We start from the raw sequence: 27,864 nt of genomic DNA on the forward strand, positions 1-27,864 counted from the left end.
AACTGATGAGGAACATTCCCGCTGTCATCTGGTGGGGCTTCCAGTCAGGCAAACTTTTAACTGGCATTATTGGAATATTTTAATGCATTTTACCTCAGTTTTTTTTTTAATAAAAATGAGTAGAGGCCGGCTCACACCTATAATCCTAACCCTTTGGGATGCTGAAGCAGGAGGATCGCTTGACGCCAGCAGTTGGAGACTAGCCTGAGCAAAGTAAGACCCTGTCTCTACTAAAAATAGAAAAATTAGTCAGGAGTGGTGGTGCATGCCTGTAGTTCCAGCTATTCAGGAGGCTGAGGCAGGATTGCTTGAGCCTAGGAGTCTGAGTTTGCAGTGCGTTAGGACAACACCACTGCTGGGAGAACAGAGTGAGATCCTGTCTCAAAAAAGAGTAGAAGGTGGAAAGATGAAAATGCTGTTTGGTGATAAACACCAACCTCATAACAATACAATTAACTAAACAGTTATTATTAGGCAGGTGAAGGCAAGAGAAACTGACTGACCTTTTGTGAAAATACTCACTGAAGCCAGCATTGAGTATTAAGGACATGAGGGAATATATCCACGAATACTGCCTTAAAGGGAAGAGGAAATTAGAAGTTTGACATCTTTTAGCTTCCTAGAAATGAAATCCAGCTGTAATTCTATCATTTCACTTTACCACATTTGACTTTTTATGAATTCAAGAATGCATCCTTGGCCAAGCTTGGTAGCTTATGCCTGTGATCCTAGCACTTTGGGAAGCCAAGGCGAGTGGATTGACTGAGCTCAGGAGTTCAAGACCAGCCTGAGCAAGAGCGAGACCTAGTGGCAGGTGCCTGTAGTCCCAGCTACTTGGGAGGCAGAGGCAAGAGAATCACTTGAGCCCAAGTGTTTAAGGTTGCTGTGAGCTGTGACACTAAAGCACTCTACAGAGGGTGATAAAGTGAGACTTCATCTCAAAAAAATCATAACAAAACAAAATGCATCCTCTATTAAAATAATGATCTGAATACTAGACCCAAAACTTTTTTTTTTTTTGAGGTAAGACTCTTGGTCTTAACATATCCTCAGGCCTCAGCTTCCCAAGTAGCTGGGACCATAGGCAACTGCCATGGTACCTAGTTATTTTTCCTATTTTAATAGAGACAGGGACTTACTCTTGCTCAGACTTGTCTCAAACTCCTGAGCTCAAGCAATCCACCCACCTTGACCTACCAGAGTGCTAGGATTATAGGTGTGAACCACCACCTCTAGCCAGAACCAAAAACTTTAAGGACAGAGGCTTGCTTACAGGCAATTCAACAATTTTACCCTAGTAGGCAGTAATGGATTACGCCTACTCCCAGGTACTCAGGAGGCTGAGGAGGGGGGACCATTTGATGCCAGGATTTGGAAGCTGTAGTGCATTATGATTAGCACCTGTAAATAGTCACTGCACTCTAAGCCGGGCAACAAACAAAGTGAGACCCTGTCTTTAAATAAATGAAAATTAAAAATATTAAAAAAAAGAATGATGAAAGCAAATCATAATAAAACGGAATAGTTGAGTTTCAAAAGAAATCTGTTTTCACAATATTTTGGTTTTTGTTTTTTTGAGACAGAGTCTTACTATGTCGCCCTCAGTAGAATGCCATGGCATCCACAGCTCACAGCAACCTCAACCTCTTGGGCTTAAGCAATTCCCTTACCTCAGCCTCCCAAGTAGCTGGGACTACAGGCACCCACCACAATGCCTGGCTATTTTTTGTTGCAGTTGTCATTGTTGTTTGGCAGGCCCGGGCTGCGTTCAAACCCACCAGCCTGGATGCATGTGGCTGGTGCCATAACCACTGTGCTACAGGCACCAGTGTTTTCACAATTTTATTTATTTATTTTTTTGTAGAGACAGAGTCTCACTTTATGGCCCTCTGTAGAGTGCCGTGGCCTCACACAGCTCACAGCAACCTCCAACTCCTGGGCTTAAGCGATTCTCTTGTCTCAGCCTCCCGAGCAGCACAATTTTATTTTTAAGACAGGGTCTTGCTTTTTCACCTTGCTAGAGTGCGGTGTTATTATAGTTCACTGCAACCTCAAACTCCTGGGCTTCAGCAGTTCTCCTGTCTCAGCCTCTCAAAGTGTTAGTATTACAGGCATGAGCCATGATGCCTGCCCTTCACTTTTTAAAAGAAGACTCTTAGCCAGACATGGTGGCTCATCCCTGTAATCCTAGCCCTCTGGGAGACCAAAGAGGATGGGTTGCTTAAACTCAGGAGTTCAAGACCAGCCTGAGCAACAGCAAGACCCCATCTCTACTAAAAATAAAATTAGCTGGGCATTGTGGCAGTTGCCTATGGTCCCAGTTACTTGGGAGGCTGAGGTCAGAAGATCACTTAAGTCAGTGGTTCTCAACCTTCCTAATGCTGTGACCCAATAATACAGTTCCTCATGTTGTGGCGACCCCCAACCGTAAAATTATTTTCATTGCTATTTCATAACTGTAATTTTGCTACTGTTATGAATCGTAATGTAAATATCTGATATGCAGGATGTATTTTAATTGTTAACAAAGGCGTCGTGACCCACAGGTTGAGAACCACTGAGTCTTTTTTTTTTTTTGTAGAGACAGAGTTTCACTTTAGCGCCCTCGGTAGAGTGCCGTGGCATCACACAGCCCACAGCAACCTCCAACTCCTGGGCCTAGGCGATTCTCCTGCCTCAGCCTCCCGAGTAGCTGGGACTACAGGCGCCCGCCACAACACCCGGCTATTTTTTTGTTGCAGTTTGGCCGGGGCCGGGTTTGAACCCGCCACCCTCGATATATGGGGCCGGCGCCCTGCTCACTGAGCCACAGGCGCCGCCCGAACCACTGAGTCTTAAGCCTAAGAGTTTGAGCTTGCTATAAGCCATGACGCCAAGGCACTCTAACCTGGGGCAACAGAGTGAGACTCCGTCTCAAAAAAATAAACAAATAAATAAGTAAAATAAGAGTCTTCCATTAGGAAAGTTTCTGTATGGAAAAGTGGATAGGGAAGATAGGGACAGAAAAGCTGTGCACCCCAAGGACATTTTGACTAGCCAGCTGAAAAGCCATCACAGCCTCACATTGCAACCTTGCTGCCCAAACTTCCCCTGGCTTGTGGCTCGGTTGGGTGTTTGTTATAATTCCACTCCTGAGGCCAAAATCATAATCTGTTCCAGGACGCCACTGCTCACTAAGCTGGGACTCACAGGAAGCACTCTTGTCACCTGTCATGATAAACAGCACAGATTACTCCGGTTGCAAACCCTTGTGCTCCCTTTTCCTGGGAAGGATGACTGACATACGTATGTGTGTCTTTGTTTTGATCAAATAAGTTGACTCTCTCTGCTGATAAGATTTATTTCCCAATGGCTGCTGATGGCTCTGGCTCCTTCACAGAGTTTTCTAAGTATTATACCTGTCCCGTCATACTCAGGTCTACTAGGGTGGAAAGCTCAACAGATGCTCCATACGGGACAAGAAAAGAATTTCTCTAGACCAAGATTAAGATATAAAAATACAAACTTTGTCCTTTTAGGATACTTTGCATTAAAGAGGAAAGGGTTATATTATGAAAATTCAGCAATCTGTGTAGCAACAAGGGATTCCCAAGTTCGAATACTGAGCTGCTGCAAGGCAAAAAATATTGGAAATAAATAGGTTCAAACTATTCACGACCTACAAAAAAAGAAAATGCAAACTTTGTTTTATCCTCTTAGAAAGAAAGGGAGGGAAAGAGAGGGCCAGGCTGGTGGCTCACACCCGTAATCCTAGCACTCTGGGAGGCTGAGGTGGGTAGATTGCTTGATCTCGGGAGTTCAAGACCAGCCAGAGCTAGAGCGAAACTATGTCTCTTAAAAAATAGCCCTGTGTGGGCGGTGCCTGTGGCTCAGAGGAGTAGGTGCCAGCCCCATATGCTGGAGGTGGTGGGTTCAAACCCAGCTCTGGCCAAAAACTACAAAAAAAAAAAAAATAGCCCTGTGTTGTGGTGGGTGCCCGTAGTCCCAACTACTAGGAGGCTGGGGCAAGAGGATCCTTTGAGCCATTTGAGATTGCTGTGATGCCACTGCACTTTACTGATGGCAACAAAGTAAGACTGTCTCAAAAAAAAAAAAAAAAATTAAGGCTCAGCACCCATAGCACAGTTGTTACTGCACTGGCCATGAAGCTGGTGGGTTTGAACCTGGCCTGGCCAGTTAAACAACAAAGACAACTGCAACAAAAAATAGCCGGGCGTTGTGGCAGGCACCCCTAGGGAAGCTGAGGCAAGAGAATCGCTTAAGCCCAAGAGTTTGAGGTTGCTGTGAGCTGTGGCGCCATGGCACTCTTATCAAGGGTGATACAGTGAGACTGTCGCCAAGAAAAAAAACAAACCCAAAAAAACTAATTAATAAAAAAGAAATAAATCCCACAATCCCAGCAATGCACAGGGTTCCATGAATTCATTGATTTTATAATTAACTATTTTTTTTTTTAGAGATAGTGTCTCACTTTGTCGCCCTTGGTAGAGTGCTGTAGCGTCACAGCTCACAGCAACCTCCAACTCTTGGACTCAAGCAATTCTCTTGCCTCACCCTCCCCCGTAGCTGGGACTACAGGCACCCGCCACAACGCCCAGCTATTTTTTTGTTGCAGTTGTCACTGTTTAGCAGGCCCGGACCAGGTTCAAACCCACAGCTCCCCTGTATGTGGCGGCGCCCTAACCACTGAGTACGGGCGCCGAGCCACGCCTGCTTAATTTTTTGAGATGGAGTCTCACTCTTGCTTCGGCCGGTCTTTAACTCCTGAGCTCAGGCAATCCACTGGTCATGTTAGGATTACAGGCGTGAGCCATCGCATCCGGCCTTATAATTAACATTTTTCCTGATTACAGTACGTTTGCTGTGGGACGTTTATAAAATGCAAGAAAGAAAAATGTAGAAAATTAGAATTGCCTTTATTCTACGCACAGGGACACGGCCTTAGCTTTTATTATGCCCAGCAAAGAGGGGAGCGCATTTCCCTGGGACGATTCCATCGCCAGTGTCGAGGCTGACCCTTCCTGGACCTCATCCTCACTCCACGACCCCAAGCGTTAGTAAAGTTCATGAAGTTAACCGGCTTCTGAGTCATATTTGCGGGTTGTTCCAGAGCAGATCATAGGGGCGACAAGGGATTGTCACGTTCCCTGTGGGTCTGTTTCCTCATCTTTAAAAGCTATTTCAGTGTTGACAGGGAAAAACATAAAATATTTGAGGAAAACGATTTGTCTACAGAAACATGTCCCACAAAAACGCACCATCCACGTTCAGAATTTGTCTTTCCTTTTTTAGCCAGAGGGCACCTGAAACCCCGGTGCAAGTTCCGCACCTTCCCGGACAAACCCTGGTTGCGAGAAGTTCCCGCCCCCTTCACTTCTTCAAGTGCCCACTGGCTGATTCTACTGTAAATCCCGCTGTCCTCCTATCACCGCCGCCTTTTGGTCTCCCGGCCCGGCCTGTCATTGGTTTTTCCGGCAGTCGCTCTACGCCAGAGGCGTTCTAGAGTCAGCCACTGGGAGGCTCTGGATTCGGGATTTAAAAAATGCCGGCGGAGCAGTAGACGGAGCGCGTGATTTGAACGCGAGGGGGCGCGGAAGTTAGCCGGCCGCCGACTCCTCCGCGGCTCGCGGACCGGTGCCCTTCGGGCTTCCCCCAGACGCCGGTCTCTCGTCCCCGGACCTGGAAGTCCGAGCACTCAGAGCGGTGGGGCTGGTCGCCGGCACCCTCCGCGGCCCGCCATGGGCCCGCGCCGGAGACGCAAACCCGAGGCCCCGACGAGACGCACCGCCAGCCCGAGCCCCGGCCCCTCGCGGCGGCGCCCTTCCCTAGGTAAGCGCTACGACCCGAGCTCCTCCGCCCCTCCTGGGCGCCTGCCTCGGGAGCACGGCCCGCCCCCACCCCGTGACCCTCCTCTGCTTGGGGACAAAGCGGTTCTGCCTCGGCATCTGCTCGGGGCACAGCCAGGTGCCGAGCCTAGCGCGGGACTGGAGCTGGCAGTTCCGAAAGGGCGAAGGGCCGGCCCAGGCGAGCTGGCTCCCAGCACCGTTTCCTTCTGTTACCGCGGTGCTAACGTTTACCCAGCACTTACCCTAACTGGGCATCGTGTGAAACTATTGTCATGCGTTATCTCAACTTTATCTCGTGCCCATTTACAGTAGATGAGAACCCAGACTCAGACCGGCAAAGTCACATAACTTGTTCTTGTACACAGGATTTTTAAATATCCGTTTTGTGTTTTTTTTTAATTCCAAAAGTATTGCCTGGTTTGTGTGACGATTACAACAGTCCTACTCTTAGCAGTGTCTTTTAGGTTTTTTTTTTTCCTTCAGTCAGTGGATTTATCGAACCTTGGACAAAGGCCCTGTGGTCACTGTTCACCTTGTTCTTTTCCAGAGGTTGTGTCCCTGGAAAGGGACAGGATCTGAGGTCTTCCCTGTCTGGATTGTGGGCTGGTGGATGGGAGACCCAAGGGCAGGAGGTGGCAGGTGCCTGTGTGGTGCATGGTGGCAACTGCTGCTTTACTTGTCTTCTGTCTCGCTACGTAGCTAACAGCAAGATGAAAAAAGCATATTGTAGGTAATTTTTAGATGTTGCTGTTGTGGATGGGATTGTTTTCTTTTCCAAGACCTAAGTATTTAACCTTTGCGTCCAGCCAAGTTGCTGAATTCTTTTTTCTTTCTTTCTTTCTTTTTTTTTTTTTTTGAGACAGAGACTCACTATGTCACCCTGGGTAGAGTGCCATGGCATCACAGCTCACAGCATCCTCCAACTCTTGGACTTAAGCAATTCTCTTGCCTCAGCCTCTCAAGTCGCTGGGACTACAGGCATCGCCACAGGGCCTGGCTATTTTTTGGTTGTAGTTGTCATTGTTGGTTGGTAGGCCCAGGCTGAGTTCAAACCCATCAACTCCCGTGTATGTGGCTGGCGCCTTAGCCGCTGAGCTACAGGCACCAAGCATGAATTCTCCTTTTTCAATTGGGACTTTAAGGTAGACATGTGTATTACATCATCTGCAAATAATGACTTTTGAATCTTTAATTTTTACACATTTTATTTCCTGTTGTATGGTATTAATGAGGCCCCGAGACTCAATTAAGAGCAGCATTGTGGCCATTTTTTTCCTGTTTGTAATTTTAGTGGGAATACTAAGTGTGATATTTGCTGTTGCTTTCCATCATAGAAGGATCCTTATACTCCTGGTTAGTTGAAAAGTTTTATCTCTAAGGGCACTTGACTCTTCTTGGCAGTCCTACTGACCTTGTCTGATGAGCTTGCTTTATCTTTCACCTTATGACTTTTTTTTTTTTTTTTTGAGACAGTCTCAAGCTGTCACCCTGGGTAGAGTGTTGTGGCGTCATAGCTCACAGCAACCTCCAACTCGGGCTCAAGTGATCCTCTTGCCTCAGTTTTTCTGTTTTTAGTAGAGACAGGGCTTGTTTTTTGCTCAGGCTGGTCTCGAACTCAAGCAATCCACCCGCCTTGGCCTCCCAGAGTGCTAGAATTACAGGCATGAGCCAAGGCACCCAGCCCTGTTATTCATTTTTAAATAGTCAACTTAAATTGCAATTAAGTTTTCTCTTCAGCACAAGGGTTGATTAGAATTTTTTTCATATCAGATGTTTTTAATTACTCTTTAGAGAATTTGGCTTTTTTTATTTCTACTTTGGGAACGTTTTTAATATTTTTTTCTTTTTTGTTATGGGAACCAGGATTTGATCCAAAGTCTCTGATTCCACAGCCCAAGTGCCTGGCCTGGCACTGAATTAGGTCACTCCTGTGCTCCATCCACCTTTCTTCACCTCTCTGGACCTCAGGGTAATCAAGACAAGGGAATTATACTGGATAATCTCTAGATTCCTTTTAGCTGTATAAAAACAAAGGAACAACAACCTAAAAACCCTAAAAACAGAATAACTGAGTTTTCAGTCTAGATGGAAAGAAATAAGATGCACAAAGTACTGTGGGGCCCAGAGGAGGGAGGGGACCTATCTCTTTCAAAGGAATCAGTATTTGGGAAAATTCACAGAAGAATTAGCATTTAAAGTAAACATTAGGCTCTGCACTTGTAACTCAGCAGCTAGGGTGCCAGCCACATACACTGGAGCTGACGGGTTTGAATCCAGCCTGGGCCTAAACAACAACTACAACCAAAAAATAGCCAGGCGCTGTGGCAGGCACCTGTAGTCCCAGCTACTTGGAAGGCTGAGGCAAGAGAATCGCTTAAGCCCAAGAGTTGGAGATTGCTGTGAGCTGTGATGTCACAGCACTCTACCAAGGGTGACAAAGTGAGACTCTGTCTCAAAAATAAATAAATAAAATAAACCTTAAAGGATCATTCATTCATTTATTTAACACCTATCTACTAATTTTGAGTTGCTGAAGGTAACAGTAAATAAAATAAACAAAAATCCTTGCTCTGTGGAGTGTAGTTATGCAGATAGTCTAACCGCTAGACTAGTGGTTTGATAGTTGGCATCTCTCCATCAAGCTAGGAGGCACCACCCATTTTCCACTCACTTCCCTTTTATGACCCAAATCTTTTGCTCAGGCACTTCCTCCCGTCAACATGGTCAGAGGAGACCTTTGTGGTTAAAGGAGATCCGAAAACTTCAGAAGAGCACAAACCTCTTGTTAAGGAAAACCCCCTTCAGCCGCCTGGTGAGCTCCAGGGCACATCCCACCAATTCCCATGTCGCGCTCCTTTAAATTTCCCAGGCATTGGGGACCCTGCTGTCTCTTACCTAAATGTTTAAGGGACTTCTTCTCTAACCTACTAGGAGACTTCATCTTCTGAAAACATGAGACCTCTAAGGTCACTCTATAATTCTTTGTGGAATTAATTTCTCCTTTTGAAACTGTATTTGACTATAAAAATAGAAACCCTTTCCTTTATGCACCCTCTGATCCTTTTTCCTACCCTGGGAGATTGCCTTCTCATCTCTCTACCACCAATAAGAGATAGGCCAATTCCTACGCCCCCAGGAGTCAACACCTACTCCTGTGTAGGTCCTAAGATTAAGGACCAGAAAGAAATAATGGAAATGAGGAATCATTGGTCATGGAGAAGGCCCATCTTCTCCTGAATCTCTTCTATTTCTCTCCTCCCATCCCCACTCCTTCACAGACAAGAGAAATATGTAGTAAATTCACTCGTGGTGTGGACTTCAATTGGCAAGCCCAGGCTCTGTTGGCCCTACAAGAGGTAAGAAGAGGTCAAGGCATAATTGGGTGAGGGCTGAGTGTGGAAGGAGGCAATCTTGAATTCTACATGGCTCACTGGAGTGTCATGTGCTGAACCTGGCCTCCTAGGAAAGAGCAATAAGGTAACACTGGAGGGGTTGTATTCTGTGTGGTGGTAACAGAATTCTTAGGCCAAGTTCAGTCTTGTTCTTTAAACAGTCTTTCCTACAGTCCTTTAAACCCTCAGAGATTAGGTTTAGCAGTTCTCTAAGAAAAATTAGCCCATTCTCCTTCCTGTGTGTTTTTTTCCCCCTCTGTCTTCAGGCAGCAGAAGCATTTCTAGTTCATCTCTTTGAAGATGCTTATCTTCTCACCTTACATGCTGGCCGAGTTACTCTTTTCCCAAAGGATGTACAACTGGCAAGAAGGATCCGAGGCATTCAGGAAGGGCTTGGCTGAGCTACAGCCAGCGTTTCTGTAAGTCTTTCCTGCTCACTCAGGGAGTGAGTGCCCTTTGGGGGAAAAACGACCAGCTTCTCTGCTTGGCTCCCATAGCACGGTGGTTACGGCACTGGCCACATACACCGAGGCTGGCAGGTTCGAACCTAGCCCAGGCCAGCTAAACAACAATGACAACTGTAACAAAAAAAATAGCAGGGTATAGGGCAGGCATCTGTAGTTCCAGCTACTCAAGATGCTGAAGCAAGAGAATCGCTTGAGCCCAAGAGTCTGAAGTTGTTGTGAACTGTGACGCCATGGCACTCTACTGAGGGTGACATAGTGAGACTCTATCTCAAAAAAAAAATAAACAAAAAACAACCAGCTTCTCCTGATTGGAGTTGGAATTTCTCTGAGGAAATGTCTTTTCTCCATCTTTGGTCCCTTGCCACCTCACCTTTACTTTGTTCTCTAGTAAAGGTTGACCTAGCTTTTTTTTTTTTTTTTGAGACGTAGTCTCACTTTATCGCCCTTGGTAGAGAGCTGTGGCATCACAGCTCACAGCAACCTCCAACTCTTGGGTTTAGGCGATTTTCTTGCCTCAACCTGCCAAGTAGCTAGGACTACAGGCACCTGCCACAATGCCCGGCTATTTATTTATTGAAGTTTGGCCAGGACCGGGTTAGAACCTGCCACTCTCAGTATATGGGGCTGGCACTGTACTCACTGAGCTGTAGGCACCGCCAAAGGTTGACCTAGCTTTAACTTGACTGCTTGTGACTATATCACTCAGGCCTTTTTTTACAATATTAGATAAAGATATTTTTCTATTAAGTAATAACCAGATAACCCAAATTTCTCACAGAGTTAAACTTCTCCATTTTGATTAAAAGAATATTTTCTTACTTTTGAAAATGCTTTGTTAGTAAATGTGCTTCCTACATTTCAGGGGTGATGCAAGGGATTCTCTCTGGAGCCACAACTAGATCCAATGGAGTCTGAGATGCTGCCTGGGCTTGGCTATCTTTTTAAATTCTTTTTTTTTTTTTTTTTTTTTAAAAGAAGGAGAAGACTACGTGACTTTCCTCTGTAACAGAGGTAATATATAAGATGATCAATACAGTTCCAGAGGACTGGAAATTATTTTCAGATAAAGAGACTCCAAGGTTGACTTACAACATGTTACTATTTAAGGATTTTGATGATATCAGATTTGCTATGTTATGGGAGAAAAGAAAATTTACTTGTTGTTTTAGATCCTTCTGTGCAATTTACATCTTTTACCATTTGTACTTTTATTATGAACATAAAGGAAAAAATAAGAGAAGACCACTTTGATCAGTTGTGTAGAAGGGCCCAGCAGGTATAGATATATACATCTCTGCCCTGCAGGTCAGCCTCATCATTAGTGGCAGCATCAAGTTCCTTGATGAGCTGTGCTTATCAAGAAATGTGTAGCTTTCAAAAGCTTAAATTTGGGTTAAATAGAATATCTTTAAGGTTTGATGTTCTCATTTCTTCTAGTAAATTTCTATTAAAATTATTGAGAAAGTCTAAGTATATTCTAAATGTAAAATCAAACATTCTCATTTGTAAGTCATAGATTACCAGTCTAGGGTTTTAAGGAGATTTTTCGATGTTTTTACAGGTATTTTATAGCCTCTTTTAGAATAAAAATAAAAATTTTTTAATGAAAAAATTTTAAACTAAGTTTCTGCAATAGCAAAGATTATACTGTATTTTCTATATGCTAACATTAAGTTCTTCCTTTGTACACTGTTTTCAAATACCCATAATTTAAACAAGAGAATTGAGAGATATGGTTTTGCCTCTGATGGAATAGTGTAAGAGCAAACAAAAACCTTGCCCTTGTGATGTAAGCAATTTAAGAGATTTCCAGAGAAATGGGACGTACCACCCAAAGATTTGAGATCTATGTGTGGTAAAAGTCATTACTGAGGGCAGACTACTAATAATGATTTGACAATCAGCTGAGTTCAAATACAAATTGGAGGGAACAACCAAGTTCTATTTAATAAATTTTAAGCCTTTGGAAAACCTCTTCTTGTTTGACATCAACTTATATTTATGCAGGCATTCAAATAAAGCTTGTCTATGCACAAATATATATATATATATATATATATACAATATATTTTTTAGAGACAGAGTCTCACTTTGTTGCCCTTGGTAGAGCACTGCGGCGTCATAGCTCACAGCAACCTCCGGCTCTTGGGCTTAAGCAGTTCTCTTGCCTCAGCCTCCCAAGTAGCTGGGACTACAGGTGCCTGCCACAACGTCCGGCTATTTTTTTGTTGCAGTTTGGCCAAGGCCAGGTTTCGAACCCTCCACCCTAGGTATATGGGGCCGGCGCCCTACTCACTGAGCCACAGGCACTGCCCTATCCACAAATATATTTAATGTTCTTGTCAGAGTGGCATTAATTCAAGGATGATAGTCTTCTTCCAGGGCAACAAAAATGAGATTCTGTCTCTATGTTTTTTTTTTTTTTTTTTTGAGACAGAGTGCTGTCAAAGTGCTAAGATTACAGGCATGAGCCACAGCACCTGGCCAAGACTCTGTCTCTAAATAAATAAATAGCTCACAGCAATCTCAAACTCTTGGTTGGGCTCAAGCAATCCTTTTGCCTCAGCCTTCTGAGTAGCTGGGCCCAGTTAGCATGCCCAGCTAATTTTTTTTTTTTTTTGAGACAACCTTAAGCTGTCCCCCTGGGTAGAATGCTGTGGCGTCACAGCTCACAGCAACCTCCAACTCCTGGGCTCAAGCGATTCTCTTGCTTCCACCTCCCAAGTAGCTGGAACTACAAGCACTCGCCACAAGCCTGGCTATTTTTTGGTTGCGGCCATCGTTGTTTGGTGGCCCTGGCTGGATTCAAACCCGCCAGCTCAGGTGTATGTGGCTGGTGCCTTAGCGGCTTGAGCCATGGGTGCCAAGCCTAATTTTTCTATTTTTAGTAGAGACAAGGTCTTATTCATGACAGGCTGGTTTCAGAATTCCTGAGTTCAAGCAATCCACCTGCCTCAGCCTCCCAGAGTGCTAGGTGTATAGGCATGAACCACCAGGCCCAGCCTGTAGGTTTGTTTCTATTGATTTTCGCTCAGATCTCTTCTCTCTGGTGCTTGATTACATTAGATAGTATGCCTCTCACTTCTATGAGGAAATAATTTCAGGCCTAGAATGTTAGCGTCCTCTAAAAAGGCTTTTGTTTACTGGAGGTAGTAAACATTCAGAACCACCTTAATTCAATTTCAAGGCTTGAGATTTTCTGAGTCACCCAGACGATTCAAAGCCAAGATGCAACCTGTGCTAAGGTCTAAATTGCTTCTCATTTACCTTCCACCAAAGAACAATCAGCCTTCCATGATCAGCTTACAGTGCTTACCTTGGAGAGCCTGTAACCCAGCTGTTGTCTCCCTAACTTTATGTGTACAAGGCTGCCAAAAGCATAGCCCATTTTTCAGCTACCTTTTCAAGAAGGGAAAACACCCTCGTGGGTATTGAGGCTAATCTGCTGTTAAACCCATCTCTAGATTTCTATCCTTTCCTTGATCTTAGATCATTAATTACTAATAGTAATTGCTATCTTATTAGCAATTTTAAGCTAATAATGCTTTTAAGAAAAAATAAATATATATATATTTGTCCAACATTTTCAGTTTTCTTCAGCAGGAGGATAGTCCAAATAGTCTACCATTGCTGGAAATTGAAATTTTGATGTGTTTCTTGCTTTTCTTATACTCATCATTACTGACTAAAATAAAACAAAAATAGTTTAAATGTATTCAGTATCAAATATAACATGCCGTCATATGTAACAATTAAGACACTTAGTTGCAAGTTTGAGGAACCCAACTCATGCTGACTTAAGAGGAAAAAGCTCATGTAACTGAAGAATCCAGGTGTTTCTGGTTTAACCAGAGTTGAATCCAAAGACTCCACCAATGTCATAAAGATTTGGTCTCTCTCTTCACTCTGCTGCTTTTGTTAGTGTCACACTTAACATAGTCACAGGATCCCAAAGCCTGCCTATGTTACATGGCACAAGGGAATGAAGGGTGCTCATAAAATGACATTAAAACAGATTATTGTGGATTATTTGGGTAGACCCAATGTAATTACAGTGGCCATCCAAAGTGGAAGAGGGGGCCAGGCACAGTGGCTCATACCTGTAAACCCAACACTTAAGGAGGCAGATACAAGAGGATTGCTTGAGCCCAGGAGTTTGAGGTCGCAGTGAGTTGTGATGACTTTCACTGCAATGAAGTGGGCAACAGAGCAAAAAAAAAAAAAATGCTATACAATTTCTATGGAAATAAATATGGAGATTTCTCAAAGAACAAAAAATATAGCTACCATTTCATCCAGCCATTCAACTACTGGATATCTACCAAAAGTAAAAGGAACATCAAAAATATACCTGCACTCACGCTAGGTGCAGTGGTTTACGCCTATAATCCCAACAGTCTGGGAGGCTGAAGCCAAGAATTTGAGAGCAGCCTGAGCAGCGTAGCAGGACCCACCACTAAAAAAAAAATTTTTTTTTTAAATTAGCTGTTTGTGGTGGTGCATACCTATAGTCCTAGGTACTCAGGAGGCTGGAGCAGGAGGATCATTTAAGCCCAGGAGTTCAAGGATACAGTGAGCTGTGATTGTGCCACTGCGCTCCAGCCTGGGTGACAGCAAGACCCTACATCTAAAAAAAAAATAACACGCACCCATATGTGTATCTCAGCACTATTCACAATAGCAGAGATATGGAATCAACCTAAATGTCTGTCAGTGGATGACTGGATAAAGAAAATATGGTATACATACAGAATTAAAAACTATTCAGCTATTAAAAAAAAGGATGAAATGTCTTTTGCAGCAATTGGAGCCTATTATTTTAAATGAAACAAATCAGACACAGGCAAATAGTGCATGTTCTCCTTTATACACAGGCACGAACATAGAGTGGAATGATGGACAACAGAGACAGGTGAGGAGGTGGGAGGGGGTGGTTGATGGAAAATTACTTTTTCTTCCTCACTCTGTCAGCCTAGATAGAGTATGCTCACTGCAATCTCAAACTCTTGGACTCAAGCAGTCCTCTTGCCTCAGCCTCCTGAGTAGCTGGGATTACAGACATGCACTACTATGCCTGGCTAGTTTATTTTTGGTTAGAGACTGGATTATACTCTTGCTCAAGCTGGTCTCAAACTCCTGAGTTCAAGCAATCTACCTGCCTCGGCCTCCCAGACTGCTGGGATTATAGACGTGAGCCACTGCCCAGCCAATGAGAAACAATGAGTAAGATGTACATTTTTGGGGTGACAGATACCCTAAAATTTCTAACTTTACCATTATGCAGTCTATGAATGTAACAAAATTACACTTGTATCCTATAATATTTATAAATAAATTCTATGTAATTCCATATATATGTATTTTGTGTAGTTTTCTGAAAAGAGCCTTGACTTTTATGAGATCAAGTCCACCACTCATAGGTGGTCATGAACTCCCATTCTAGAATTATATTGCCTGTAACTTCATATTAGTATTCTCCATGAGTATATTGCAAATTTGGCAAAGTCCATTTGTCACATCTTTATAAAATTATTGCTTCAATTGTCTTAACTCTCCGTCCTGCAGGACATCCCTCCACTTTGGGTGAGTGAATAATAACACTTTACATTGATACAGCTTTTCAGTTTATAATGAATGCTCTTTTAGCATCTGATGCTCACAGATGCAGACATTTATACAATATAGGTTTGGAGCTCCCAGACAGTCAACTTCTGGAAGGCACAGTGAAAGCATATTGATTGAGAATTTCTCCCCTCCCCTCCTGGCACTGGGCCAATATTGCTACCCCACATGACACCCAAAGAGGAGAAGCAGATTCCTCATTGTTTCTAGGATTAATTTAAATTCCTTCCTTTTCTTGCTTAGTGCCTGTTGCTCAGTGGTTAGGGCACCAGCCGCATATACCAAGGCAAGCGGGTTCGAACCTGGCCCATGCCTGCTGAACGACAGTGACAACAGCAACAAAAAAAATAGCCAGGTGTTGTGGAAGGCACCTGTAGTCCCAGCTACTTGGGAAGCTGAGGCAGCCCAAGAGTTTGAGGTTGCCATGAGCTATGATTCCATAGCACTCTACCCAGGGCGATGAGACTGTCTCAAAAAACAAATACCGGGGTAGCACCTGTGGCTCAGTAAGTAGGGCGCCAGCCCCATATATCGAGGGTGGCACATTCAAACCCAGTCCCAGCCAAACTGCAACAACAAAAAAAATAGCTGGTCATTGTGGTGGGCACCTGTAGTCCCAGCTACTTGGGAGGCTGAGGCAAGAGAATCGCCTAAGCCCAAGAGCTGGAAGTTGCTGTGAGCTATGATGCTACCGCACTCTACTGAGGGGACAGAGTGAGACTGTCTCTAAATAAATATCAGCTCGACGCCTGTAGCTCAAGCCCTAGGGTGCCAACCACATACAATGGAGCTGGTGGGTTTGAATCCAGCCTGAGCCCCTCAAAACAACAATGACAACTACAACCAAAAAATAGCTGGGTGTTGTGGCGGGTGCCTGTAGTCCCGGCTACTTGGGAGGTTGAGGCAAGAGAATCGCTTAAGCCCAAGAGTTTGAGGTTGCTGTGAGCTGTGACACCACAGCACTCTGCCCAGGGTGACAGCTTGAGACTCTGTCTTAAAAAAATAAAGAGGAGTGGGAATCCCTATATTCTGAGCAATATCAAAACGAAGCAATGTCATTACCAAATTAAAAAAAAACATTCTTTAAAAAAGTTTTTTTTTTTTTTTTTTTTTGTAGAGACAGAGTCTCACTTTACTGCCCTCCAGTAGAGTGCTGTGGCGTCACACGGCTCACAGCAACCTCCAACTCTTGGGCTTATGCGATTCTCTTGCCTAGGCCTCCCAAGCAGCTGTGACTACAGGCGCCCGCCACAACGCCTGGCTATTTTTTTGTTGCAGTTTGGCCGGGGCGGGGTTTGAACCTGCCACCCTCGGCATATGGGGCCGGTGCCCTACTCACTGAGCCACAGGCGCCGCCCTAAAAAAGATTTTTTTTAATCCTTTCTTTTCTGCGATCTTGATTTACAAATCTTCAAGTCCATGTCTCTACATTCTGTTTAGAGAAGCAGTTTTGTCTAGACTGCATTTACCTTGGCCCCAAACCACCCTTGTTTCTCTCCCTGAGTATCTGTCCTTTCCTCAGCCCCAACCAGCACCCATTAAACACTACAGGGACTAACATGCCTTCTGTGCTTCAACTTTATTGATCACTTTTCTATAAAGTCTTTGCTCATCCATCCCTGAGAGCCATGGAATCTTTGGCTAGGGTGGCACCCTTGGTGTCTAGCATTTGGCGTCAGCTGTGGGACCAGCTGGTTTTAGTTGTTCTTGGTCACCAGAACCCTTGGTGAGGCTAACTCCTTGCGTGGGTGTGGTCCTGGGAGGCAAAGTTGAATTTCTATCCATTCTCAAGGAAGTGGAGTTTTCTGGGGAGGAAAGTAGAGGAGGAAACCTGAGTCTTGTCCAGCCGTAGGCAGTTTGAGAAGCAGCCTACAAGTGGGGAAGGAAAAGGGCCCATTGTAGGATGATTTTAGATCTAAAGCAATAGGTCTGAAATGCTTCATGGACCATTGTTTTGAGCTAAAAGGACTTCCCAGGGTTCCTCATCTGTCCTCATTGCCCATAGTTTGTGTCTATCTTGAATTCATTATAGAATTTCAGGGTCAAAAGTGTCTTTTTTTTTTTGGCCGGGGCTGGGTTTGAACCCACCACTTCCGGCATATGGGACCGGCGCCCTACTCCTTGAGCCACAGGCCTCGCCCCAAAAGTGTCTTTAAAGTCATCTAACCCAACCCTTTGGCAAATATTTGAATCTCTTCTGTAACATCCAACCTTTATTTGAATACCTTCAATGATGGGAGACTCACTATTTATCCAAGGAATTAAGTTTCAAGAAGCTGTATGTTTTTTTTGTGTTTCCCAGTTTTGCCCTTCTTTATCTTCAGCTCATTAATTTTGCCTCTGAGACACCTAAAAACAATTTCTCTCCCACATAACTGAAGAGAGTAATTAAGTCCCCACTAAGTCTTCCCTCTGTTAGCCTATATAACCAGAGAGGCTCTCTAGAAGAAAATGCTATTTATTCAGAAATAGGACATTACAATGGGAATACATGTGCCAGAGAAAACAATGGGCATGTTTCGGAAGACAAAGGGTTTTTTGTTGTTTTTTTTTTTTTTTGAGACAGAGTCTCATTATGTCACCCTTGGTAGAGTACCATGGTGTCACAGTTCACAGCAACCTCAAACTCTTTGGGCTTAAACAATTCTCTTGCCTCAGCCTCCCAAGTAGCTGGGACCACAGGCACCCGCCACAATGCCCAGCTATTTTTGGTTGTAGTTGTCATTGTTTGGCAGGCCCAGGCTGTATTTGAACCAGCCAGCTCCCGTGTATATGGCTGATGCCCTAGCTGCTTAGCTACAGGCGCCAAGCAGGAAGACAAAGGTCTTTTGTTTTTTCTTTTTTTTTTTTTTTTTTGAGGCAGTCTCAAGCTGTCACCCTAGGTCAAGTGCTGTGGTGTCCTAGCTCACAGCAACCTCCAACTCTTGGACTCAAGTGATCCTCTTGCCTCAGTTTTTCTATTTTTAGTAGATATGGGGCCTTCCTTTTGCTTAGGCTGGCCTTGAACCTGTGAGCTCAAGCAATCCACCTGTCTCAGCCTCCCAGAGTGCTAGGATTATAGGCCTGAACCACTGTGCCCAGCAAGACAAAGGTTTTTAAAGGGAAAAGGAGGATCATGTGATTGTTTTGAGAAAATTATCCTCGGCTACTAGGGTGGCACCAGTCAGAGGTGGGACAGGCAGTTGATGGACTGATATCCTCAAAGAAATATTTTTGTGTGCAAGGTTGTGTCTTTTGCAGAGTCTTTTGTGATAGTTTTTGTGATTAAGCATTTATGCCTAAGAACCTTCCCTTCATGTTTTTTTCTGCTGTTTGTTGGGTGTTTTTTGTTTTTGTTTTTAATACAAGCAACTCCATTTTGATTCTAATAACTTTCATGCCTTCCACAGGCTAATCTCACTTTCTGTGCTTGTCTTCCTTATCACAGGGTTCAGGGTCTCTCTCTACAGGCCCTCATTTGACTCATCAGTGTCCTTCTTAAAGCAGGTTATGGGGCAGGAAGGAAATATATTGAAAGGAACATAGGATTTATAGTCAAAGTCTTATTCTTAAGTGTGCCTATTTATTTTCAAAATAAGGAATACTACCTTACTTTGCAGAGTTGACTTAGGAATTAAAACGTGTGAGTGTTCTGCAAACTAAAAAGAGATACAGGTGTACTTTTACTGGAAACAAGAGAGGGTGGGGCTTCAACTTTAAATGGTGTTGACATCCACTCAGACCTATTTTCGGTTTCTGCTGCCAAAGAAGGACATTTTGCTTCCAGAATTGGAATACCCACTCAAAACACTTGATTTTTCAAGATTCCCTGGCATATATTGTTTGGGAAAAGAAATCTGGGCATCATAGCTGAATTGCTGCTCTGGCTGGTGAGGGCTCTTGGCAGCTGTGACCCTCAGTACCTGTCTCAAACTTTCTCTCCTCTATCTAACAGGCTGCCCCCAAGGATAGGCACATCTGACACCAGTAGGTAGTCAGGAGCATCACTCTCTAGGATGGCTGCCTAGGGTTCATTTCAAGAATGATCCAGGCCAAGCGTCCACAAAGAGAAAGCAGAAAAGGACCAGAGGCCATGAGACCCGTAGTCAAGAGCAGCCACATGTGCATGGAAGGCCACACCCAGGTCATTACAGCCTCTCCTTTATTCTTGGCCCAAAGGTTCTCCCCACTTTCTCTCCATTCAAGACCGGCTCAACCTTGCAAATCTTCCTGCAACCTTGACCCAGATGGCATTTTCACCTTCCTCTGCTGGGCATCACGTGCCCATAGGTGAGTGCCAAGCCTGGTCCTGGGGAGGTGCAGGGCAAATCAACTGCCACAGAACACCTCATCCTCAATGGAACAGGATAAAATTCAGGGACCAAAAGGGATTGCTGTGACCAAGGCAACACCACTGATACCTGAATGTCCACGGAGGAGAACTAGGGGACTTGCTAAAATACAAACCATTATTAGGAGGTGTGGTGAAAAGGGAACGTCTTTCTTCGTGACAAGTTATTGAACATTTACATACATTTTTACCCATTACATTTAAACATGATGATTTATTTAATATTTTCATAATAAAACTCAAAAAGATCACAAGTATGTAACTGCTCATACAAAAAAACGTAAGTGAAATATTCATGTTATAGCCAGGCGCAGTGGCTTATGCCTGTAATCCCAGCACTCTGGAAGGCCAAGGCAGATAAGATCCCATCTCTACTAAAAATAGAAAAACTAGGGCAGCTCAAGGAGTAGGGCGCCAGTCCCATATGCCAGAGGTGGTGGGTTCAAACCCAGCCCTGGCCAAAAACCACAAAAAAAAAAAAAAAAAAAAGAAAAACTAACCAAGCGTTATGGTGGATACCTGTCATCTCTGCTACTCGGGAGGCTGAAGCAAGGGGATTGTTTGAGCCCAAGAGTTTGAGGTTGCCATGAGTATGATGACACCATGGCACTCTACCCAGGGCACAGAGTGAGATTCTGTCTCAAAGAAAAAAAAAAGAATAGAATAAAAAAGAGATATTCATGTTAAATGAAGAGGAAAAAGTATAGAAAAGGAAGCTGTAAGGCTGTACTGATAGCCAACATGAGCATGCTTTTTTGATAAATATAACTCAATGGAAGCAGCAGGAATTTTATTTTTATATTTCTTTCTACATGAAGTTACAGAGATACATCATACTGATTCAAAGTTGAAAAACAAGGATTTTGTCAATCCTTCTGAGATAACCCTCTCCTTTGCTTTCTATACTGCCTTCCAGGAGATGAATTGCTGAGCAGAGTGAGAAATGATCTTCCCCTTCTGTTTCCATGGCAATGGGGTCAGCCAGGGGAAGCATCAGAAGATGCCAGGAGACAACAGAATATTCTGGGTCAAAGTCTTTGTCAAAGCTATGGTGGCACATTTGGAGACCCCCTTTCTCCTTTGTCTCCCAGAAGAGAAAGGGAAGGCCCCCTTCACCTCCCCACTCCTGGCATAGGAGATGCCCCAGGGATGGGGCTCTCAGTGTACCAGACCCTGGTCAGGAAATCAGGAAACTTGGTTCTAATTCTAAACGCAGTGTTACTGCCAAACTTACCCAATACTTTCATTTCCAGGGTTAGGTTCAAAGGGCATGGCTAGCTTAGGTAGCCTTGTTCAAAGGCAGCCTGAAATCTCTAGTGGACAGGAATTGTCTACAGGAAGGCATCCTGGCTCCGATCTGCATCTTTCTGTTACAGATTATGAAGTGTTCATTAGATGTTTGTGGAAGGAACTGGCGATCCTCAAAGGCCCTTGAGTTTTCCTTCTGAATAGGATATGCAGGCCAGGTTCCTCACTTTGCCTCAGTTCAGTCCTGGGGACATTTCCTGGTCTTTTGAATCCCGCTGCACATGGAGATTCTCATCCCTTATGTTCCACTGCTGCCAGATACATGTGGGAGCCACTAAATGGGGACCAGAAAATACATCACAGGCACAGAGCAGGCACTGTTCTCAACAAAGTTTTCAGTGTCCCTGAGGTTTATTTGGCACTTAAAAAGCCTACTATGGGGCGGCGCCTGTGGCTCAGTCGGTAAGGCGCCGGCCCCATATACCGAGGGTGACGGGTTCAAACCCGGCCCCGGCCAAACTGCAACCAAAAAATAGCCGGGCGTTGTGGCGGGCGCCTGTAGTCCCAGCTACTCGGGAGGCTGAGGCAAGAGAATCGCTTAAGCCCAGGAGTTGGAGGTTGCTGTGAGCTGTGTGAGGCCACGGCACTCTACCGAGGGCCATAAAGTGAGACTCTGTCTCTACAAAAAAAAAAAAAAAAAAAGAAAGCCTACTATGAGGACTTACACATCACAAAGACACATTCTGTACCATCAAACAGTGCCTAACCAGCTTTAGGGAGTCAGACATGGAAAAGCATCACTTTGGTTCAGGGAGACAAGGATGTGACAGAGGAATGTCTACAATGTTCACAGAAGAGAGACTCCTCATCCTGAAGCCACGTTAGCAGAAAATGAGACCCTGCCTCTGAGCAGCTGTCAAACCCATCAGTGTGTTTGGTCTTGGTTCCCCTGATACTACAAATTAGGAGAGCTTATAGGGCTCCCACATCTCTCAAAATCAGCTGGCAGTGGCCATTGCAAACAGAGGCCATGGACAGGCATGGCAACTGCAGGGACTCAGACCCAGTAAGAACCCTAGGTTCTGACACAGTATTGATCCCCAAAGAAAAACATCCCACAAGTTTTACATTCTGGGCCACTTGACAGGTATGTATGATAAAAATCACCCATGATTCTGAGCCAGAATCTGAGCCTCCAGCCAGCAGAGGGCGCACTGCCCCAAAGGAGCTGTGGGGAGGGAGCCTGGCTCAGGTGCAGGTGTGGGCCACTGTGGACAGTCAGGCCTGGTTGTGACTCCACTGGACAAGCACCAGTTGCCAGCTGTCTGCAGCTGTGAGGTAATGACCAGGGGCCCCCTAGCATCACTCCACTCTCACAGTCCTAAGACAGAAATGTGGCAAAGGGACTATATTTGCCACTCTACTCACTGAAAGACCTAAATAACAACCATGCACTGGAGAGTCAAAAGGCGTGAGATGAAGCATTGGTAAAGGCAAAGAGATTTATATGAACTGAAGAGAAACCGGAGTATGAATGCAGAATTTTAGAACCTTAATAATCAGACTTAAGAGGCTCCTGCACAGCCTCTTTATTAAAGATGAGGAAACTGAGTCCCAGAGAGAGGTGAGGGCCTCCTCCAGTCACAGAGCTAGCTAATGGGAAGACCTGCTGAACTCAGAGTTCCTGGAGGACAGAGTCTCTGCCCCTCTTGTCTCTGTATTCCCAATCCTAGCCCGGTTCCAAGCTTAGAGTAAACACTGATTGAACAAACGGATGAATGAGTTTGGGCTAGAATCTGCACTATCCTATTAGCGTAGAGGATTTGAGATACTATACCTTTGGGCATCTGTCAGCCTCTGGAAACCTTTCTTAGTCCGGAGGTTTGAATTAGGCAGGCTTATTCCAAAATCAGAATATCTAGAATCAGGAGTAGTGACATGTGCCTGGAGTCCCAGCGACAGGGTAGTTAAGGTGGGAGGATCCCTTGAGGCCACGAGTTTGAGGCTGCAGTGCGCTCTGACTGCACCTGTGAATAGCCACTTCACTCCAGCCTGGGCAACAGGGCGAGACTCTGTCTCTAAAAATAATAATCAGAATATCTAGAGCCCAAAGTAACCAAAAGGGTACTGGATGAGTGTTGACAAAACCTACTTCTTGCTGCCGTGGTCAAGCAAGATATACATTACAAAAAGCCATACAGAGAGGATTTTGGATCATAGCATGGAAGAAGGAGAGAAATACTCTTGACTGATTCTTGTTGAGAAAAAAAAAAAAAAAAAGGTCACTGACCTGACCAGAACTGGAGGAGAGACCATGTTCAGAGCCCAGAGTCTGGGCTCACTAAAGGGGCAGGCTGAGAATCTTGCTCCTTAGAATGTATCCAAATGTAAACCAAAATATTCACCAACCTGTCACCAGTGTGACAGAGGAATGTCTACAATGTTCATTCACAGAAGAGAGACTCCTCATCCTGAAGCCATGTTAGCAGAAAATGAGACCCTGCCTCCGAGGAGCTGTCCAACCCATCAGTGTCTGGTCTTGGTTCCACCTACTGAGCTATGTAAGTAATTAATCAGAGGGGATATTGTAGAGCTGCTAAAAAAGATGAGGTAGTAATATGAAAACAGGATACAAAATGCAGTGTCAGTAAGAAAAAGAATTAGAATAAAATGGAAACATAAACTATGAAGTTTGGGGATGGAATTTGGGGGAGTAGTTTCTAACTTAAAAAAAACAAAACATTTTAATGTATTTGGTACTTTTTTTTGAGACAGAGTCACACTGTGTCACCCTCGGTAGAGTGCCATGGCATCACAGTTCACAGCAACCTCCAACTCTTGGGCTTAAGTAATTCTCTTGACTCAGCCTCCCAAGTAGCTGGGACTACAGGTGCCCAGCTATTTTTTATTGCAGTTGTCGTTATTTTGCTGGCCCGGGCTGGATTCGAACCCACCAGCCTTGGTGTATGTGGCTGGTGCCGTAACCACTGTGCTACAGCCACCAAGTCTTAACTCTTTAAAAAAAAAAAAAAGAGAGAGAGAGAGAGAGAACAAAACTAAAAACAACCTGACTATCCTCTGGGGTATGGGACCCCACCAAGATTGCAGTTCCCAGTGCTGCTCCTACAGTGACTCAACTCAGACACCCCTGAGAGGTGACTATGCCCCCTCCTCAGGTGCCTGAGCTTGCAGGAGACTATCTGACCTCACCTGTGGATAGCTCGGTGGGATCTGAGTACAAGCTAAAGAGAGCCTTTACTAAACTGTTTGGGTTCTGAGAAATTCAGGGTCCCCTTAAAGTCATCACTTTCAGCTGGTCAGACTTGGGGAGGGAGTCTGGGACAGACTGGCTCTGGCTGAGAACTCCCATGAAAAATCAGCTTCAGTGAACAGGCTGGGACCCGAGGGCTTGACACGGACAAGTAGTGCTTACCATTCGCTTTCTTGTGATAACAGGATAAGGGACATAACTTTCCACCCTAGGGGGGGTCCAGGAAATCCAGGAAGTAAATCCCTGTGACTCCATGGTTCTGAGCCAGCGTCTTTTTGTTTTTGTTTTATTGTATTTATTTTATTTTTCTTTCTGAGCCAGCATCTTTAAGGCACCCCTTCCCCTAAACAAAAGCTTGCAGGGCTCAGGACAGACACAGTCTCCTGTCTCAAAAGCACATCTAACCCATAGGTATGTTTGTGAAGGAAGACCATCCCAAGCCTGGGCTGAAATGGAATTAAACTCTCTTTAGTGGTCAGCAACTTACTTTCTTTGCTTAACATTGTATGATTGGATATTCTTTTTTTTTTTTCCAGCTTTTTTTTTCTAGTTTTATTATGGATTTAATTACAAGGAGCTTATTCCTATAGTATTAATAAAATTATTCAATGATGAACACTGATTGCAATTGTTAGGTAAAGTCCCTCTTGCAATCATGTCTTGCCCCCATAAATATGATTGGATATTCTGAACTTTTTTCTTTTTGACATTTGCACCAGAATGTTTATTGCAGCCCAATTCATAATTTCCAAGTCATGGAAGCAACCCAAATGTTCATCAACCCATGAATGGATTAACAAATTGTGGTATTTGTATACCATAATACTATTTAGCCATAAAAAAGATGGAGACTTTATATCTTATATGTTTATGTGGATGAAGTTGGAATACATTCCTCTTAGTAATGTATCTCAGGAATGGGAAGAAAATATCCAATGTACTCAATACTATAATGAAACCAATATATAAACACTTATACACTCATGCAAATGATAAAACACAAATATAGTCTAGCAAAGGGCAAGGGTGAGGTGTGAGAGGAAGAGGGGAGGATGATTAGTGGGAGGAGAGAGGACATTGGGTGGAATCTCACCCAATGTGCACAATGCAAGAGTATATTCCAAAATAACTAAGAGCAGATTTTTAAATGCCTTACCACAAAAAATAAGCAAGTGAGGTGATGGCTATGTTAGTCAGTTTGATTTAAGCATTCCACATTGTATATCAAATCATCACATTGTTTTTCATAGATATATATATAGTTACGATTTAATTAAAATTAAAAAGAATTATGCACCACTATTATAGAATCATAGTGTTCTGAAGTTGACTATATAGTTACCTTTACCAGTGAGTTTTATACTTTTATATGCTTTCATGTTACTAACATTATTTCATTTCGACTTGAAGAAATCCCTTTAGCATTTCTTATAAGGCAGGTATGGTGATGATCAATTCCCTCTTTTGTTTGTCTGAGAAAGTCTTTGTCTCACCTTTATTTCTTGAAGGACATATCTGCCAGGTATAGCATTCCTGGTTGGCAGTTTTCTTTTGCTTTTAGCAGTTTGAAAATATCATCACACTTCCTCTTGGCTGGTAAGACTTCTGCTGAGAAATCTACTCAAAGTCTTCTATACTAGATTCCTTTGTATATGACAAATCACTTTTCTCTTGCTGCTCCCAAAATTCTGTCATTAATTTTGATTGTAATGTTTCTCTATATAATCATCCTTGAGTTGATTCTATTTGGGAACCTTTGAGCTTCATAAACCTGTATGTCCATATCCCTCCTAAGATTTGAGAAGTTTTCAGTCAATATTTCTTTAAATAAGCTTTTCCCCCATTTCTCTCTCCTCTTTCAAAACTCTCATAACGCATGCATAGTTTGGTTGATAGAGTTCCATGAACCCCATAGGCTTTCTTCATAAGAATATGGAACGCTTCACGAATTTGCGTGTCATCCTTGTACAGGGGCCCTGCTAATCTTCTCTGTATCATTCCAATTTTAGTGTATGTGCTGCAGAAGCGAGCACTTTTTTTTTTTTTTTGAGACAGAGTCTCACTATGTTGCCCTTGGTAGAGTGCTGTGGCATCACAGCTCACAGCAACCTCCAAACTCTTGGGCTCAAGTCATTCTCTTGCCTCAGCCTCCCAAGTAGCTGGGACTACAAGTGCCCATCATAGTACACAGCTATTTGTTTTTTTTTCTTTTTTCTTTTTTGTAGAGACAGAGTCTCACTTTATGGCCCTCGGTAGAGTGCCGTGGCCTCACACAGCTCACAGCAACCTCCAACTCTTGGGCTTAAGGCGATTCTCTTGCCTCAGCCTCCCGAGTAGCTGGGACTATAGGCGCCCGCCACAACGCCTGGCTATTTTTTGGTTGCAGTTTGGTGGGGGCCAGGCTCGAACCCGCCACCCTCGGTATATGGGGTCGGCGCCCTACTGACTGAGCCATAGGTGCCGCCCAGCTATTTTTTTTTTTTTTTTTTGCAGTTGTTGTTATGTAGCTGGCCCAGGCCGGTTTTGAATCCTCCAGCCTCAGTGTATGTGGCTGGTGCTGTAACCACTGTACTACAGTCAGTGAGCCTATTCTGAACTTCTTTAAGGAGGCAAACATAAACATCCTTGGAGAAACCCTAGGAAGTTTGAGCATGGCAATAAACTTGGCAGGAGGAAGGTGCCAACCAGTGCTGAGGGAAAAGGCCCTCACCTAGACCTCTGTTGCTGTCCCAAGTCTGCTGTGGTGACATTTCCCTTCCTCGCCCTCCCCCCCCACTTGTCCTCCACACACATTCTCTGGGCCCACTTACATTGTCACACATTCCTTGGCTTCTTGTGGCTGCAGCGAGATGGGGTAGTAGATGAGGATGCATTCATTTGTCAGGGCTGCCATAACAAAGTACCAGAGACTTGGTGGCTCAAACAACAGAAATTTATTTCCCATAGTTCTAGAAGCTGGAAGTGCAAGGTCAACTTGTCAGCAGGGTTGATGTTTTCTGAGGCCTCTCTCCTTGGTTTGCACAGGGCCCTCTTCTCCCCATGTCCTCACACATCTTCCCTCTATACCTATCTGTGTCCAGATTTCCTCTTCCTCTAAGGAGACCCATCAAATTGGATTAGGGTCCACTCTAAAGACCTCATTTTACCTTAATCACCACTTTTTTTTTTTTTTTTTTGTAGAGACAGAGTCTCACTGTACCGCCCTCGGGTAGAGTGCCGTGGCGTCACACGGCTCACAGCAACCTCTAACTCTTGGGCTTACGCGATTCTCTTGCCTCAGCCTCCCGAGCAGCTGGGACTACAGGCGCCTGCCACAACGCCCGGCTATTTTTCTGTTGTAGTTTGGCTGGGGCTGGGTTTGAACCCGCCACCCTCGGCATATGGGGCCGGTGCCCTACTCACTGAGCCACAGGCTCCGCCCCTTTTTTATTTAGAGACAAATTTTTGCTCTGTCATTCAAGGCTGGAGTGTAGTGGTACAATCATAGCACTGTAGTGGTGCAATCGAAATCACTACAACCTCGACCCCTAAGCTCAAGCAATCCTTCTGTCTCAGCTGCCTGAGTAGCTGGGCCTACAAGTACAAGGCACTACACTCAGCTAATTTTTTTTTAGAGATGGTATCTTGCTATGTTGCCCAGCCTGGTCTTGAACTCCTATTCTCAAGCAGTCTTCCAACCTCGACTTCT

At 44.2% G+C, this 27,864-nt stretch overlaps 1 protein-coding gene and 1 non-coding gene across 2 annotated transcripts; one reads left to right on the forward strand and one right to left on the reverse strand.

Annotated features, from left to right (window-relative positions):
• Window positions 1-5,592: 5,592 nt before the first annotated feature.
• On the forward strand, window positions 5,593-11,739 carry CENPA (centromere protein A). The gene is made up of 5 exons (XM_053588355.1): window positions 5,593-5,829; window positions 8,549-8,658; window positions 9,125-9,202; window positions 9,505-9,657; window positions 10,568-11,739. Exons 1-4 carry the CDS (start codon window positions 5,739-5,741, stop codon window positions 9,637-9,639), a joined length of 414 nt encoding a protein of 137 aa, XP_053444330.1. The 5' UTR covers window positions 5,593-5,738; the 3' UTR covers window positions 9,640-9,657; window positions 10,568-11,739.
• Window positions 11,740-26,102: 14,363 nt separating this feature from the next.
• On the reverse strand, window positions 26,103-26,209 carry LOC128585090 (U6 spliceosomal RNA). Its single transcript, XR_008379838.1, has one exon. It is a non-coding gene; the product is annotated as a U6 spliceosomal RNA (small nuclear RNA).
• Window positions 26,210-27,864: the final 1,655 nt, after the last annotated feature.

This window comes from Nycticebus coucang, chromosome 4, assembly GCF_027406575.1.
Source record: "Nycticebus coucang isolate mNycCou1 chromosome 4, mNycCou1.pri, whole genome shotgun sequence".
Classification (NCBI taxonomy): domain Eukaryota; kingdom Metazoa; phylum Chordata; class Mammalia; order Primates; family Lorisidae; genus Nycticebus; species Nycticebus coucang.

Excerpts from the sequence above, each read along its gene's own strand:
- CENPA (XM_053588355.1), top strand. The coding sequence starts at position 5,739 with ATGGGCCCGCGCCGGAGACGCAAACCCGAGGCCCCGACGAGACGCACC. Across the intron at positions 5,830-8,548 it reads GCGGCGGCGCCCTTCCCTAG|GCACTTCCTCCCGTCAACAT; the intron begins GTAAGCGCTACG and ends TCTTTTGCTCAG. Across the intron at positions 8,659-9,124 it reads AAACCCCCTTCAGCCGCCTG|ACAAGAGAAATATGTAGTAA; the intron begins GTGAGCTCCAGG and ends ACTCCTTCACAG.